The sequence below is a fragment of the Melopsittacus undulatus genome, chromosome 14 (assembly GCF_012275295.1).
Source record: "Melopsittacus undulatus isolate bMelUnd1 chromosome 14, bMelUnd1.mat.Z, whole genome shotgun sequence".
NCBI classification, from domain to species: Eukaryota; Metazoa; Chordata; class Aves; order Psittaciformes; family Psittaculidae; genus Melopsittacus; species Melopsittacus undulatus.
In genome coordinates, this window is record NC_047540.1 from 5924432 (window position 1) to 5940747 (window position 16316).

The window sequence follows — 16316 nt, forward strand, 5'->3', positions numbered from 1 at the left end:
TTTTCTCTCCTATACTGCAGGATCCAAAAGAACATTTGCTTTTGGCCTCCTCCCCCTGCAGGGAGCTGCCTGCCCCCTCTGCATCCCACAACCCCCTCTATCCCACAGCCATCACCCTGCATCCCAAACCATCACCCTGCATCCCAAACCATCACCCTGCATCCCTGCACCCCCAGATCCCCCAAGACCCCAGCTAAGCCCGTCACGTGACCCTGCCCATTCATAAGTCGTCGTCCCCCGTCCCAGCCCCGCCTCCCCTGCCCCGCCTCCACCGATTGGTTCCCGCGGGCGTTACCTCCTCGCCTCAGCCAATCAGCGGTCAGAGTGAGAGGCGGGCGGGGCGGGGTAAGCCGTTAAAGCGCGCGCTGCCCGCCTATTGGCTCCTCCCTCCGCTCGCCCCGCCCCCCGCCGCCGCGGCAGGGCCGGAAGCCGGAAGCGGCGGGTGGCCGGGACGGCGGCGCCGTGACCCGCGGGCGGTGGCCGCGCCATGACGGGCAAGGCCGTGCGGGACGTGGAGCGGTACCAGGCGGTGCTGGCGGCGCTGCTGGCCCAGGACGAGAACCGCTTCTGTGCCGACTGCCAGGCCAAAGGTACCGGGGCCTGCGGGGCCTGCGGCGGTGGGGCCGGGGTTGGGGGGGGGGTCCGGGCGGCTGAGCAGCGCTGGGTGTCCGCTGCAGACCCAGCACCGGAGCAGGTATGGGCTGAGCCCCCGGTTGCAGCGCTGGGTGCCTGCTGCAGACCCAGCACCGGAGCAGGTATGGGCTGAGCCCCCGGTGAGCGCAGCGGCAGCGCTGGGTGCCTGCTGCAGACCCAGCACCGGAGCAGGTATGGGCTGAGCGCAGCGGCAGCGCTGGGTGCCCTCTGCAGCCCCAGCACCGGAGCAGGTATGGGCTGAGCCCCGGTGAGCGCAGCGGCTGGCGGAGGAGCGGCCCCGGGCACCTCCGGCCCCCGTTACCCATCGCTCTACGGAGCTGGGCGGAACCGGGCCTCGGCTGCAGCCGGGCTGGGAGCTGCGGCTCCGAGGGTCTCAGGAGCCCGCAGGCCGCGGTGTGTACTGTGGAGGGCATTGCAGCCGAGGGGTCCCGTCCTATGGAGCAGCTCTGGTGCTTGGGCCCCTGGAGGAGCCGGGTTTGGAGGGGCAGTGTGGGAGGGAACGGAAGGAATTGGAGCCCTGTGACCACTGAAGGAATTGCAGGTTTTTCCCTGTGCTTCCGTTGCCGCTGCTTTCAAGGCACGTTGTGATCCAGTCCTTATCTCCTAGCCGAGAGCCAGATGCGGGTGTTTGAATTCCAGAAGACAAAACAATGAATTGAACTGTTCCTTGTTGCAGATCCCCTTCTGTGGTTTGCTGCTGTGAAACACTTTGCTTTCCTGTAGCGAAGGAGTTAAGGTTCTGCCCATGCCTTGCTGAAATCCTGTTTTAATGAGCTTTATAATCATCTGCGGATCTGAACTTGAGGCTGGTTCCAGGAGAGCTGCAGTAAATGAACTGAGAGCAGGGTCTTTCTGTGTCCATGTGTGGGACTCACCTCAGGGTGACCTCTACAAACCGGAGAGAGCCCTGCTGCACAGCATTACCGTGGTGTTGGTAGGGTGTGCTTGCAGCCCTGCTGTAGGAGCCCTCGGACACAGGAACCTCATCCTAACAACCTGCCTTACTTTGGACGTGCTTCACAGCTGCCTCTGGCTGACCATGTAGGATGAACGTGGGGCTGTTGGCAGAGAGCACAGTGTTCCTCTCACATGTAAATCCCTTATCTCTTGGCACCCAGCAACAGTGCTAAGGGCAAAAATAGCTGCTTATCTTGTCTTCTGAGGCATGAGACAGTAGTGTACACAACAGGGAAACTAATTCTCCTCACAGTTCCAGGTTATTTGATGTGATCACATAGCTTCTCCTGTTCATAGGACATCCTGGAAGTGCAGTATCCCAGTTAGCTATGCATTAAAGGCACAGTGTTGCAGTTCAGCATTGCCACCAAAGCTGGAAGCAAGGCTGCATCAGTCAGAAAGAGTGGACTTCTGTTGTGCTGAGGTACCTGGCAAAGCAATTACCTGCTAATGAGATTCATGGGGATGGGGAATCTCCTTCTGGAGGGCAGCAGATGGAGGTTGTGGCCACAGGAGGGGTAGATGCAGTCAGCTCTCAGGCAGGCATCTAACTGGTAATTGATGCCAGTCTAAGCATCAGACTGGGCTGCACTTTGGTTCCTGTGGCTTAATGTGGTGTTCTCCCAGCAAGGCACTGGAGCTGGGTTGCAGCAATGATGGCAAGAAAGGCCTGATGTTCTTAGTGCTGCTCAAAGTAACTGCAAGGTTCTGCTTTGCATATGGAGATGAGCCCCAGGTGTACTCGTGCAGAGCAAAGAGCACATTTGGTTTCATGTATGGCTTCTTAATAACTAAAGCTCTCTGCAAGTGTGTGCTAATGAGAGGCCACGTGGTAGCTGCTAGGTCCACATGGCTCCCATCAGCAATCCCAGGCCTACCTGGAAGGATGGCTGCTCTGCTCTGCAGCTGCCTGCTGCTCTGCTCGGGCTGTACTGCTTTTGAGGCACACAAAGAATGCTGCTTGAAGGCAGAGTAAGAACCTGGCAGCTCATCCAGCACCTATCAGGACACTGACAATAAAACCCTGGCTTTTGACCATCTGTTTTTCTGCTGAAGTAACTGAATTTTGAAGTGGTTTCCTGCTTGATGTGAGTGTTTCAAAGCCTGCATGACACATAGGCAGAGACTGTTCAGATGCCACCCACTCTTCCATTATGCCTGTTCCCAATGACCTAACTACTTGCTGGGTTTCATTACTGTCTTTTTCTCCTCTTCTATATACAGAACTAAGCAAGATTACAGTACCTGTGAGCATAAGCTGCAGGGCTGGTATGGACCCACTTGACTTCATGCTCTAGAGGCATTCTTTGTGTTAGAGTAAAAGTCACATTTTCAGGAGCATCAGCTCTCTTGGCTACTGGCTGGGCCCTGCACTCTGGTGAGTATAGGAAGCATGCTTTGCTGGTAAACAGCAGAGTATTATCCATGTCTCCTACCCTCATCAGAGTGATTGCTTGGGGAGAAGGTCTTCTGTGTTCTTGCTACTCCTTGCTTTCCATCAAGCAGTGTGTACAACTGATTCCTTGTCCAGTTTGTATCTTTAACTGCAGAAACATGAGCCTGATGGCTTCCCTTCGGCTTCCCTGGACACCTGTCAGTGTCCTGGATCTAAGTCATTGCATTTGGGAAGAAGGATGACTGGGAAAGCAAGCTCAGGGTGTTTGGTTTTGCCTCTACAGCAATGAAACTGCAGTGGTTAGAGGCTCTTGTGGAGGAAGCTGGGTGAGGTCTCTGCCTGCTTCTTCCTCTTTGCATTGCAAACTTTAGGCCCAAAGGGACTGTGGGTGAACTGGGTGATCTGATCGAGGTGTGGCAGGTAGTGAGCAGTACATCCTGTGCTGAAGCAGAGCGTGGCTCCACTGCTTTCTGCCAGTGGAACTCGGATCTGTGTGAGGGGGACTTTGTTACTTGACCAAAACAGGACTTGGAAGCTCAGTGCAGCCTTTCAGGACACGGTCCAGCCGTGTTAGGCACAAACAGAGCAGTGCATTTCCTCATCTGGGTTGTTCTCATGTGCAGCTCTCAGTGCTGTCACCATACAAATGGTGCTGATCCAGAGCAATGGTCCCGTGTGGAGTCCTGGCAGCACTGCAGTGGTGCAGCTCAGCCCTCGGCGGTGCAGTGTCTTCACTAGAAGCTGGAGTGAGGGGTTATCATAATCCTCTTTTTGGAGGCCTTTGTATTCATAGCTTGGACAAAACACCTTAAAAGAAGCTGTTGAGAAAGGGGGATTTCCTCTACCTGTGCATTTCTCATGCAAAGGGCCTTCTGGGGCAGTTGTGGTGATTTCGTGTGTGTGAGACATGGTGCGACTGTCAAGCAGTCTGACTATTGACTGTCAGAGGATGCACTGCTGAACATCAGAATGAGTCTGGAGGCTGAAACTGCAATGTAGATGTGGAGGGATGTGGTATAATCTGTGCAAAAAACTAAGTGTTCAGATGCTTCCAGTAAATGGGAAATGTCTTCTGTTGAGTAGCACTGAGATTAATGGGATTCTTAATTTCTGCTTCTGGAGCTCGGGCTGGATGTGTGTAATGTACAGCTAATTCTCTTTGGTTCTCTCCTTCTCCCATACTCTTCCCCTCTACTCTTCCAGTCCTATCTATCCAACAGGCTCCTTGGATCCAGTTGCATTGGCGTTGGAATGACAGGTTCCTGCACAGGCAGCACCAGCGAGGACTGCTCTCTCTGTCCACAGTGAAGGTTGCCCTGTGCTCTTCCTGGCTTGTCTGACTCTTCCCTTCATCCCTTATGTGTTGTTTCCTCTTCCAGAAGATGGCATCAAGTTGAATTTTTGAACCACTAAGTTACTTGGCTAGGCATATACCCTTATCAGGCTCCCTTGCTGCAGAGCATTTTGGCTTTAGCATCCCTGTTTCACTGGTTCCAATGGCTTCCTGAAAGCTACACAAATAGCTTAGTCTGGTGCTAAATCTGGGGATACAGCAGGTAGTGGTGCTTCACTCGGGTGCATATCTCTGGTAGGTCCATGAGTGCTGCATTGGGTGCATGCTCAGGCCAGTAACTAACTAGCATGTGTTAATAACTAAATTGCCATTTAACATGTAAATAGCATAATCTGGAGCTCTTGAAGTTGAGCTTCTGTGCTTTTCACTCGCTAGCAGAGCTTACCTCGTTTCCCAGCCTCATCTGCACATTTGACTGTAGGACAGACATCTACAGTAAAGAGCAGAGGAAGCTGTTTTGTAAGACAGCCTTTGTCATAGCTGTTCTATGAGCAGAATGCATTTCAGTAAGTCATTAAGCAATCTCGTTCCAGAGTAAGGAAACCACAAGTCAAAGCAGCTCTTGGATACTTGGCTTTTTCCTCATTTGGCTCTGAAAAAAGCAGAGCTTTTCAACTTTGACTCGCTGAGGATGTGACCATCATCTCACAGGGATTATCCGGCTCCAAGGAGACCTTCCCACATCCCCTTCCCCTGTGAGTGCTGAGGCGCTGGTTGTAGGGAGCCCTGCTCCAACACATGTAGCAGTGTTAACTGGCCTCCATGTGCAGAGCAGGAGCATCTCTTACAGCTGGGCTTTGCTGGAGCGCTCCCAGGCAGGAGCCTGCGAGGCAAAGGGTGGTTTGCACTAAGAATGTTTCATCAGGCTCTGAATAGGGATGCTCCCTTCCTCCTGCCCATGAAAGCAGCTATTTTTCCCTGCCCCCCCCCCTCAAAGGAGCAGGGGCTTTGCAGCCAACTTGTGCTTTAGTTTGAAATGCCTTCTGGAGGGTTATTACAGAAGAAACTTGCCTGGGTGGCTTCAGCCAAAATGATTCCTGAATAAAGGGTGAGGAGTGAATCCCTTTGGGATTCCTTCATTAAAACCAATTAAGGGTGTGAACTTTCAGCAAGTGACTTAAGACACGATGTGAAATGGCCTAGCCATGCAGTGCTGGGGTTTTAAAGAGAATTTGGAGCCTTGTCATAAGGGCAGATCATTCAGGCAGCCCTTGTAGGCATTAATGATGCCAGCTTAGATGCTAACTTAAGCCGGTATGAGCAGCTTGGTATGCAGGGTTTATTTTGACAGGCTGGGATAGAAACCAGGCTGTGAAACAGGCTCATGGAAGCACTGATGGGGCAGCTGAGTTTCTTGCACATGGCTTTGCAGGCTCTGCTGGATGGCAGTGCATCCTCGCTCAGGAATGCCCTCAGGTATTCAGTGCAGCTCTCTCAAATGAAAGCTGACTGAGCAGGAGGTGTTTATAAGCTCGTGATCTTCCAGCAACCACTGCCAGGCTAGGAAGATATCCCAATGTGGTCTGACCTGTCCTTACTGCTGTGCCAGAACTGAGTGTAGCTCAGCTCTTAAGTCTGCTTCCAGTCTGACAACTCATTTTCTTTGACCTCATGTTCACCTGCAGGTGGTTGGCATCTTCCACACAGGGTCTGTGTGCAGATGAGGTGATGTACAGGGGCATGAGGTACTAAATCAGCACAGAACAAGCTGTGCATGGCTCGGGTCAGTGCCAAGTAACTTACCATGGATGTTAAAATTAGCCATAATACTGAAAGAAAAGCGACTGCTGGTTGTCATTGCAGCAAACTCCCAGTTTTGCATATGGAGGTGACTTGAGGCCTTGAGCTCCAAAGCCATCTGGTGGCTGTAGGGACAGGATAAAGTGATTCCTCAGGGGAACTATTTTTATAACATTAGCAAGAGTATTCATGCAAGGACCAATTTCTTTCATGTTTCTAGTGGTTTAACAAGCTAAATGCTTGTTAGCCTTGTCCTAAAGCCTTAGTTTCCATGAATCACTCAACCCAAAGGGTAAAGTGCTCCCTGTGGTGTGCTATGCCCTCGTGCACGCAATTAGTGCTGAGTGTTGGGGTGTGCACAGAGGCTGCAAGGGCAGATAGTGCTCTAGGAACACTGATAAACACTGCTGACTGAGATAAAACCAGCTTTCTCTGAAAACCTTTACCCTTAGCATCTGCTGAGGTGGTTTTGCCCTCCTGTCAGTGCTCCAGCACTGGAGCTTTGGTCCACCTTCAGCTTGGTTCAGCCTTTGGGAAGTTAGAAGCTCCAACATGTGAGTGCACCCACATCTGTAAATACCACCTGGGGCTTTCTGCAGGCACTCACCTTGAGAAGGGTGAGTGAAGGTGAGGAAGTGACTGGATGAAGTTCTTCACTGGGCACTTCCTCATTTGATTTCTAGTGCAAGCTCCATCATTGTGGCCTGTAAAGAGGGAAGTGGGAGGCTTGTTTACGTGTGCAGCAGCACCCTTCCCTCTCTGCCCCAAAACAAAGTGCTTTGTAGGAAATGAGATGGTAAAAATGTTGGTTTAGCTTAATGCCTGGGGGCATTAGATACTAGCAAAGCTGAAGGTCTGGTGAGAGCATGTGTTTGGGCTGGTGGCTCTGCATGTTGCATCTGACCCAACCTAACTGGGTTAGTTAGGACAGGCTGCCTTGCTTGGGGTACTCTTGTGTTCAGCAAAAGAAACTTTGTGATGTCCCTCACAGCCCAAGACACCAACTGATGATTTTAATGAGCATGAAGTTACTTGGAGCTTGGCTCAGCTGGACAGGTCTCACCTACCTCACACCACTGCTAACAAGCCCCTGCTCTGCCCAGTGCTGATGACTGAAGCATGACTCTCACCCTGGTGCATTGTGAGCCCTCTGCTGCCGTTGAGGGAAGTGCTTCTCTTGTGCAGCTCCTTATCTTAAAGCAGCTTTTCTCTCTGGCCATATCTTGTTCCTCTTTTTCCTTTTTATCCCAGTGTTGCTAGAATACAGGACTGTGGAACTAGGCTAACGACATTATTAGTTCCATCTGAACACACCGTGCTTTTGGATACAGAGTTCACATCCATGTGCCTTGCAGGACTGCAGAGGTAGCAGGCTTGGGAGGAAGGCTGTGATGCCAGTTCAGCACACTGCGAGGATGCCCAAGCCCTGGCTGGAATAAGCATCAGTGAAGAGACCTACCCTGGGTTGTGTAATGCATGTTGATGACCAAAGCAAATGCTAGCTGCCAGGAGGGATTGTGAAAGCCTGTGCCTTTTCCCTCTTAAACATTCACTGGCATAAGGAAGCTGCTTCAGTCCTGGGGTGTTCCAGAGCTGGGAGCTGCAGCATCAGTCAGCTGCTCCTCCTGTACCCAGCTCCTGCTATTTCAGGTCCTGCATCACAGATGAGGTAAGGCTGAAGCAGGATGGGTGTCACAGGCTCTACCACTGAGTCACTCTCTTATGTGGCATCGCAGGGTGGGAGGTTGCAGTGGCTTGAGCTAGCACATGTGATAAACCAGTGAGCTGATTACTACAGCCTGATGTGGTATCTAGCTGCCTATTAATCCTTTTAGTCCTACAAAGGCTAAATATATCTAGAGTTTAAATCTAACCTTGACTCCTGTGCTTAATCCTGCTGCCATTCTCACATTATAGCCTTCAGGGTGGCACTGGGAGAGAGCTCCATGAATAAATCAAATGAAGGAGCAGGGTCCTGGCTTCACCTTGGATTCCTACAGGTGTAACACTGAACAAGCCTTTTATTCCTGTGCCTTACGTAGGTGCTGCTAAACCTATGGGCCCTGCTTTGGTGCAGTTAGTCCTAGGTTTTGGTAGGTATAATAAAGGGGCTGAGGTATAGGTAAGAGTGTCTTCACCAGGAGTTCTTCCTAAGATGGAAAGTGACTTCTATAACCTTCATTAAGATAATATCATTCTCAATGGCCATTCTTTTAGTGACAAGGCAATAAGCAATGGCAGAACAGGCCAGGAGGCTTAAGAGACACTCTTAAAATCATAACATGTGTTAGTTGGGGTAGGTTCTGGAGGGGACCATGACCCACCAATTGCATTAGCAGCCCCAAATCCTTTGGGGTACCCTGGACTTTGCCAGGAAACTGTTAACAACCATCTAACATATCTAGGAGAGTCAAATGCAGTGCTGCTTTTTTAGAGCTTTGAAATGACACTTTCCCCCTCTTCCCCCTCCCACCTCAGCCTCATTAGCTTTGAGGCTTGCTATTTTAACTGTGGCAAGGAAAGACAGAATAACTCATCTGCAGTAATGCCTGTAGGAAGAGCTGGCATGGTTTACTGGAGACTATCAGCTCCGTTATTCAGGATGTGGCTTTGCTGTGGCTCTTTGGCCGGTTACCCGTTGCCAGTGGCATCCAGCCCCGTTAACTGTGTGCCTGGCTGGCAGCTCTGGCTGGAGGATCTGGTTTTAAGACCTGCTTGTCTTGCACTGGGAGGCAAGCTCCTGGTTTTCCTTCAGCAGGACTGAGGGGTTTGCTGCCCAGGGGCTGTTGGTCCTGGCTGGGAGGGGAGCTGTGAGTGATGGGAGTCCATCTGTTGTCCCCTGAGCAGTGCATTGCTGGGGTCCCTTCGAGAGCTGTTTGCAGTGAGGAAAACTGAGCCTGGCAATCTGTCCCTTGTGTCTTCTCTCCTTGGCATGATCTCCCTTCCGCACCTCGGAGCTCTCCTGCCTACATACAAGCCGCATGCAACCATTGGGGTGGTCAGAGCTGGAGAAACTGCAGAGTGAACTGTCCATCCTGGGCCAGGATTGCAGCCTGGCTTCTGCCCCTGGCCCTGCACCTTGGTGGTAGGGTTCTGGGCTTTGTGCTGCTCTCCTTACTCTGCTGTAGCTTCCTGCAGAAGATTTCATGATGCAATCCCATGAGTGTTTTATGCTGCTTTTCCTAGAGCAGTAGTGAGTATTCTGGAGCTGATTCCACTGCAATATGGGTCTCCAGGAAAGATTCTTCATTACTAAAGCAGGAACACAGACTTACATTGATGTGACTGTTCCATGGGCTAAGCAAGGTGAAAACAGGGGTTTGTAGTGTCTTGGGTGGTTTAAATACCTTTTATAATTCCCTCCTCCCCTTAGAGTTGTCTGTCTTGTGTAGAGCCCTCAAAATGGAAGAGGTGGGCAATAAAATACCAGTTCTAAAAGTATATGATTGGGAGACAACCTTTAAACATCCCACTGATGTCTGATTCCAGTTACTAATGGGGATGAAAATGTAAACGCCTCAGTCCCAGTTCACTTGGCCCAGTTTCTCAGTTGCTGAAGGCAGCTACAGGTTAACTTCATGGTATGAAACACTTGTGTCTCTTTGCAGGGCCACGATGGGCATCCTGGAACATCGGTGTATTCATCTGTATTCGTTGTGCTGGGATCCACAGGAACCTAGGAGTTCATATATCCAGGGTCAAATCTGTCAATCTGGACCAGTGGACACAAGAACAGATACAGGTGAGTGAAACATCAGCAGTGAGGCCTCATAAACCTGGAAGTAAAAGTCTGAATAGGCCAAAGCTGTGGGAAGTGAAGTAGGAAGAAGATTCCAAGCTAGGTTAGATTGGGAAGGAAAATGCCATCATTTCAGGCTCAGCAAACATCAGAGGGGAAGGACAGATGCTCATCAAGTGTATGTAAAGCTGCTGTTGTCTGGAGCTGCTGCCCACCTCCTCCTTGAGGTGTTCTAGAAGACAAAGCCTGGACTTCCAGAGTGACTTTAGGTTGCTAATGTCATATTTATCTTGTTTTCAAGCAAATACTGTTTTGTGGGGCTTAGGACTGGCCAGTTGTGCTGGACAGAGGGATCATAGGAACAGTGTCAGGGATTCCCAACCTGGAGGTTGGCCCTGAAACCCTGCAGAGTGGCTTTCAGGTGCAGAACAGGCTTCAGAAGCCTACATGTGCCTCCCAGTTAACACCGGTGGACTCTTGCTTGGTAGCCTGGTGTGTTAGCATATGTAAGAGCTTTAGTGTCTATGAAACAAACAAGAATCCTTTTGAATTGCAGTGCATCCAAGAGATGGGAAATGGCAAAGCAAATCGTCTTTATGAAGCCTACCTGCCAGAGAACTTCAGGAGACCTCAAACAGATCAGCATCCTGTCTTCCTTTGCTGCTGGGGACACACGGAGCCTTTTCATCTTATAGCTTTGCAGCTACACTCCTTGCACAGGAGGTTTCACTTTCTGTGCCTGGGCATCAGCTGTGAGAATGAGGAATGAGTTCCTAGCCAGGCACCTGTGAGCATGGCTGTGTGCTTACAGAAGGAAGCAGGAGAGAGCTCAGAGGGTTGCTGCTGAGCTAGAAGGGTGCAGAACTGGAACATGATTGTTACAGCCTGAAGCTATGGCATGAGATGCACTGTATGTGGCAGATAGGAAGGTTGGCTGTCAAAAGTGCTGAGGAGTTTAAAGTCTCAGTGGGGACAGGTATAAAGGTTTAACACTTCTGAACAGTTAAGCTGTAACTTCTGCCTTACAGGAGGGTTTCTGAGTACTGAGTGCACCAGGAGTATAGCACAGATGTGACCCTAAAGAAACACAGGAGCAGCTCTGCCATCATTTGTGTCTTAAGCTGGTGGCTGAGGTGCTTTTGTACACGCAGGATTCATTTCTCTGCCTGATTTGTGCTAATGACATGTATGCTCTTAGGTGATGGTTGAAATAAATAGAAATCAGGGAAGAAAATACGCCAGGAATTTAAGCCCTGATTTAATGTACCTTTTATAGCACTGTCATGCTTGGAATAATTCAAGGGCAGAAATTGAGGAGCTGAAGTAGTTGGATCCAACGCTAAATTATTTTAAGAAAGTTGCTGCTGGAAGTGCTCTTTAAACAGTCATTAGTTTAGTTACAGCCTGTACCTTGTATCCACATGTCAAATAATCCCTGTAAGTCTTCTATTCTTGAATCATTGGTCTTTAACAAGCTGCTTGCAGAGCTGTGGAGAGCTTCATTCGGGATAAATATGAGAAGAAGAAATACATGGACCGAAGTATTGACATCAATGCTTTTAGGGTTAGTGTCTAATCAATTCTGCAGAAGCTTGAATGCATATTAAGATGTGTGTGTCTGATGAGTAAGCAGTGCCTCTGAGAATAGGCAGTTTAGCTGTTTCCTGTATTAGTGACTAATCTCTTCTCCAGGGCTGGTTGCAGTCACTCATTCTGGAGAACGAATTTAAACTGGAGGGGACCTTGAAGGCCAACACCTTCCTCAGATCAGGGCTAGCTTCCAATGTAGCTCTTTAGCTCTATCCTCTGGTTTTTTAGAGTAGTAACTCTAAACTCTGTGAACATTCTCTTGGTAAATGACAGGAGGTTTGACCCTCATGTTAGTGGGTTTTTTCCTTCCAGAAAGAAAAGGATGACAAATGGAAAAGGAGTAATGAGCCAGTATCAGAAAGAAAACTGGAACCTATCATCTTTGAGAAGGTGAAAATGGTAAGACCAAAAGGCATGGTCCTGGATCAATTGTAAAGACTTCTCTCAAGCAGAACAGAGGTAATCCAGCTTGATATGGAAGCATTTTTTCTGCCCCCAGTCACAGCAGTGGATGCATTGAGTCACATTAATGGTAGTGGCTTGTTTTCCTCTGCTCAACCAGATACTAAGCAGATGTGTTCTGCCTTGCAATGCAAAGGGATTGGAATCCACCTACTCCTTGCTTAGCTTTCCAGCCTGAGCTGTTCCTTTCTTCCTAGTTCAGAGCATGCTTGAATTTGGCAGTGGGCTCCAACACAGTGGGACAATAAACCAGCTATGTAATACTTAAATTGTTTGCTTTGAAAGCACTGGAAAATCAAGGATTTCAAGGGTTAATCTCTCATTAAAACCTTTAATGTGTCAGAGTAAACCCAAAATGTGACCAAGGCCTCTGCTGTTCTCTCTCCCCAGCCTCAAAAGAAAGAAGAAGCACAACAGTCTAGAAAAAGTTCCCCTAAATCAACTGAGCCAGTAATGGACTTGCTAGGACTTGGTAAGAGCCTTTCCAATGTTACTGTAGGTGCTACAATGACCATACACCCCAGCCTTGATCTTGTGAGTGCTTTTAGCACTCGCTTTCCATGTCGGGTGAACAGCAGCTGATGGGAACACTAGAGTTTTATTAACCACTCCACAGCAACTCAAGCACAGTGCTGAATGCTGCAGCAGAAACCGTTTTCCTTGTTTTCCTCTATGCTGCTGCAGTGCTTGTGCCTGTGGAGAAGCTGCTGTAGTCATCTCCAGACACTGTGGCTCCTGGCTGCTCCCAGGTTAATAGGGCAGCTACAGCACAGTGCACATCCTTGGTCCTGAGCCAGTTCCTTCTCAGCACCAAAGGGCAAGCAAAGAGCTGGCGACATGTGTTGGCTACAGCAGGTTACAGGTCAGGCCACTGGGTTGAGTGGCATATTGGCAAGGAGGCTGCCCTCAGCCCGAGGCCATCCATGTGAACATCAGTCACAGCTTGATCTCTTGCAGATGCTCCTGTGACAAGCACAGTGACAAACGGCAGGCCGAGCAGCTTAGAGAAGGATCTTGATCTGTTTGCATCGGTGGGATCAAACTCTGACTCCAGGAAGGTGAGTGGGGAACATCAGTGCTTGACAAAGCCTGTTTGGATGCTTGATGATGATCTGTCTTACCTGGTGCTGAACGTGGCTGATGTGCTTGTGCTGTCTCTGTCTCAGGTCACTGGCTCTATGCCAACCTCTGGAAGTGCTGGTTCTGTCCCTGAAAACCTGAATCTATTCCCTGAGCCAGGAAGCAAAGGGGAGGAAGTGGGGAAGAAGCAGCTCTCTAAAGACTCCATCCTCTCCTTGTACGGCTCTCAAACACCTCAGCTGCCTGCACAAGGTAACAGGTCTCAGAATAGAGCTGCTCAACGGCAGCACATCAATGCAGAGAGGGTGGGGTGTCCTGATAGCTGACAGGGAAAGATGTGGGAATGTAGGTGGTCCTTCCTGAGATCTGGTGAGCAGCATAATGAGCAGCTTAGTCTGGATGTCGTGGCCAAACGAATGTTGTGATAGTCCCTGATTTGAGGCTGGCATTTAATCCCCTGACAGTTCTTCCCTTCATCACCTCTCTGCCTTCTTCTAGGAGCAATGTTCATGGCCCCAGCTCAGATGGCATATCCTGCAGCAGCATACACTAGCTTCCCAGGAGTAGCCCCCTCCAGCAGCATGATGGGAGGCATGATGGCACCATCGGTGGGAATGATGGCCCAGCCTGGAGCTGCTGGGATGGTGACTCCCATGGCCATTCCAGCTGGATATGTGGGTAATGTGCAGGCAGCTGTCATTGGTGTTCCCAATGGGATGATGGCTGCACAGCAGGCTGGCTACGTAGCTGGCATGGCAGCAGTTCCCCAGCCTGTCTATGGTGTGCAGCCAGCACAGCAGCTTCAGTGGAACATTGCTCAGGTAAGGCACTGATCTGCTGCAGAGCAGAGGTGGATGGAGGGCAGGGGAGGCTCCTGTGGTTAAACCTGCCCTGTTACTGGAGACCTCGGAGCTTTCATACCCTGGCTCCTGGGGTTGGGTGAGGGATCACAAAGGAGTAACTTGTTCAGAGGCCTTGGTGCTTGGTGGAGATCAAAAGTCAGTGCAATGGCAACTAAAAGGAACACTCCCTCAGCTTACTAATGGCTGTACCCCTGAGGAGCCAGTGCCTTCTGTTCACCAGAGCTCTCTAGAACTTGCTTAAGCCTGTGATTATGTTGGGGAGCAATAGTTTTACTTCTGACTGCTGTGGGCTACCAGTCTCCTTGACATAGCCTTGACTCCTCTCTGCTCCTCTTTGCAGATGACCCAGCAGATGGCTGGGATGAACTTCTATGGAGCTAATGGCATGATGGGATATGGACAGTCAATGGGTGGAGGAGGTGCCCAGGGAAGCAATCAGTCCCTCAGCACTCAGATGTGGAAATGAGCCCTTGCATTGTGACCATTTCTGCCTTCTGTTCTGTTCTTCAAAACTGCTCCATGAGACATTCAGGGTTTTTCTTTCTGGCTGCCTGCTCAGCCTGAGCCTCTTTCCATACCCAGACCCATCTCTGCCTCGTCACTGTCAGACACGGTGAAACCTCAGTGATCAGACGTGAGCTCCCCTGTATTTAGCACAGTCAATGCACACTTCTGGGGCAGACCCCTCCTTGCACAAACCTCCACCGATGCTTCTGGGTAGCACTTGGTGTCCTGCTGGGCACTTGGCGGAGGTGTGACTGAGGGGCTTGGGAAGCCTGCACTTAATCCTGCCTGCGGTGTCAGGCCCTCTAGGAGTCACTTCAATGTCAGTATTAGGGGTTGTGGTTAGCAGAGGGGTGGAAACCTGGTTTGGTGCTGAGGAACTGGATTGAACCCGAGCCCAGGGGCAGGCAAGCCTTGCTACCTCCTCCCTTGAGCGGAGCTCTCCGGAGCTGAGGCCTGGCTGTGCTTGGCTCACCAACCCTCATTGGAACCAAAGTCATTGTGAAGACCCCTCTCCCTCCCCCCTGAGCAAGCCGGATTCTCGCACAGTGTGGGGCAAGCTGTGGAATGTGAAACTCGCACTCGAGTGGCTTTTCTGTCTAAAATGTGGTATTGAAGTATTTAACTTTTAACAATCTAACCCGAGAGGTAACTTATGGAGGGCTGAGAGCCCCCCACCCGTTTTCTTACACTTTTAAAATGACATCCTAATTTATACTGGTTTCATATGATGGTTTTGTTCCTGTGTAATCCCAGTCCCCCTTCCCAGGTGGCTTCTGACATCTTAATCTAGGCATAAGTAGTAGGTGGGTCAGATTTCTTTTCTCATCTTCAGTAGAACACAACTGCTTCAACTCATCAGCGTGAGCAAGAACTCAGACCTCTGCAGTCTGCTTTACCCTGTGTATATGTAAATTCCCAATAAACCATTGCAGTGAAACCTCAGCTGCTTCCCCGTGTTCTTCACCAGCACAACAGATTGTGCTGACGCTGCTGTCACTGCTGGGAGTTGTTCACTTCAGGTGTGGGTTTGGAGCCTCTCATCCAAATCGCACCGACTCCATCTGCTCTGGAGCAGGGTCGTGTCCCACATGTCAGCAGAGAGCAGCGTCTGCTGCAAGCCAGGAGCTGTCAGCGTGCAGAGAACCAGGCTCGGCAGAGGCACACTCAGGTCAGTTGACACTTGTATATACAAGGCTCGGGATGGGGGATGCAGCATTCCTGCTGCTCTGCCCGCAGAACTGGAGCCCAGCGCTGCAGCTTCACACCCTGCTCAGCAAAACCTGACCAAGGCCCATCCCAAAGCTTTTACAGGAGGTGGTAACTGTGACTATGGAAGGCTGGGGCTTCAGGAGTCCCTAAGGCCACAGCCCAGGGCCAGTTTCCCTTCTGCTTGTGAATGGTGATGTGCAGCTGCAGGGGAGGGAGGAGCTGATGGGACTCTGCTTGCATCTTAATGGTGGTGGGGCTTTCCTCAAGTCAAAACCTGCTCTTTTTTCCCTGAAAAGAGGGTTTCTTCCCTTCCTCCCCAGCTCATCTCTTGGGGGGGATGTGACTTTTCTAGGCTGCCCAAGTGATTTTGGGCTGTGGATGTTTGGAGAAGCTCAACTCAAGCACAGAAGAAAGTTTTCAAGCTGGCTTTAATCATCTTCACTTGCTGCCCCGATACTGTACATGCAGGTACAAGCCAATGAAAAGGTGAATACTTGAGTGTCTCCCTCCATGGGGAAAACTGGCTAAGAATAGTCTACAAAACAGCGTGCACCCTCACAGCCCTCAGCCCTGCTGCATATAAACCACAAAAATACAAGAGTTTTACATTAAGAAAGACCACGCACATATAAAACATTACAGAACACAGGTATAAAATTGCCATTTGCTTTTGAAATCTATTCCCATTCTCAAGTCTCCATCACAAGCCCGTCCCCTTGTCTGGAACATGGAGCTGGGTTTAAGGACCCCCTCGTCCACCCCTCT

General features: G+C 50.3%; 1 protein-coding gene across 1 annotated transcript; it reads left to right on the plus strand.

The window, feature by feature from the left end:
• The first annotated feature begins 427 nt into the window (after positions 1 to 427).
• On the plus strand, positions 428 to 15284 carry SMAP2 (small ArfGAP2). The gene is made up of 10 exons (XM_034069374.1): positions 428 to 590; positions 9710 to 9843; positions 10397 to 10482; positions 11326 to 11404; positions 11743 to 11829; positions 12283 to 12364; positions 12850 to 12950; positions 13059 to 13224; positions 13471 to 13793; positions 14176 to 15284. Exons 1-10 carry the CDS (start codon positions 488 to 490, stop codon positions 14299 to 14301), a joined length of 1287 nt encoding a protein of 428 aa, XP_033925265.1. The 5' UTR covers positions 428 to 487; the 3' UTR covers positions 14302 to 15284.
• The last annotated feature ends 1032 nt before the right edge of the window (positions 15285 to 16316 follow it).

Bases quoted from the DNA above. Each gene is read 5' to 3' on its own strand.
- SMAP2 (XM_034069374.1), top strand. From the start codon at position 488: ATGACGGGCAAGGCCGTGCGGGACGTGGAGCGGTACCAGGCGGTGCTG. The intron at 9,844-10,396 runs GTGAGTGAAACA...TTTGAATTGCAG, and splicing joins GGACACAAGAACAGATACAG to TGCATCCAAGAGATGGGAAA. The intron at 13,794-14,175 runs GTAAGGCACTGA...TCCTCTTTGCAG, and splicing joins TTCAGTGGAACATTGCTCAG to ATGACCCAGCAGATGGCTGG.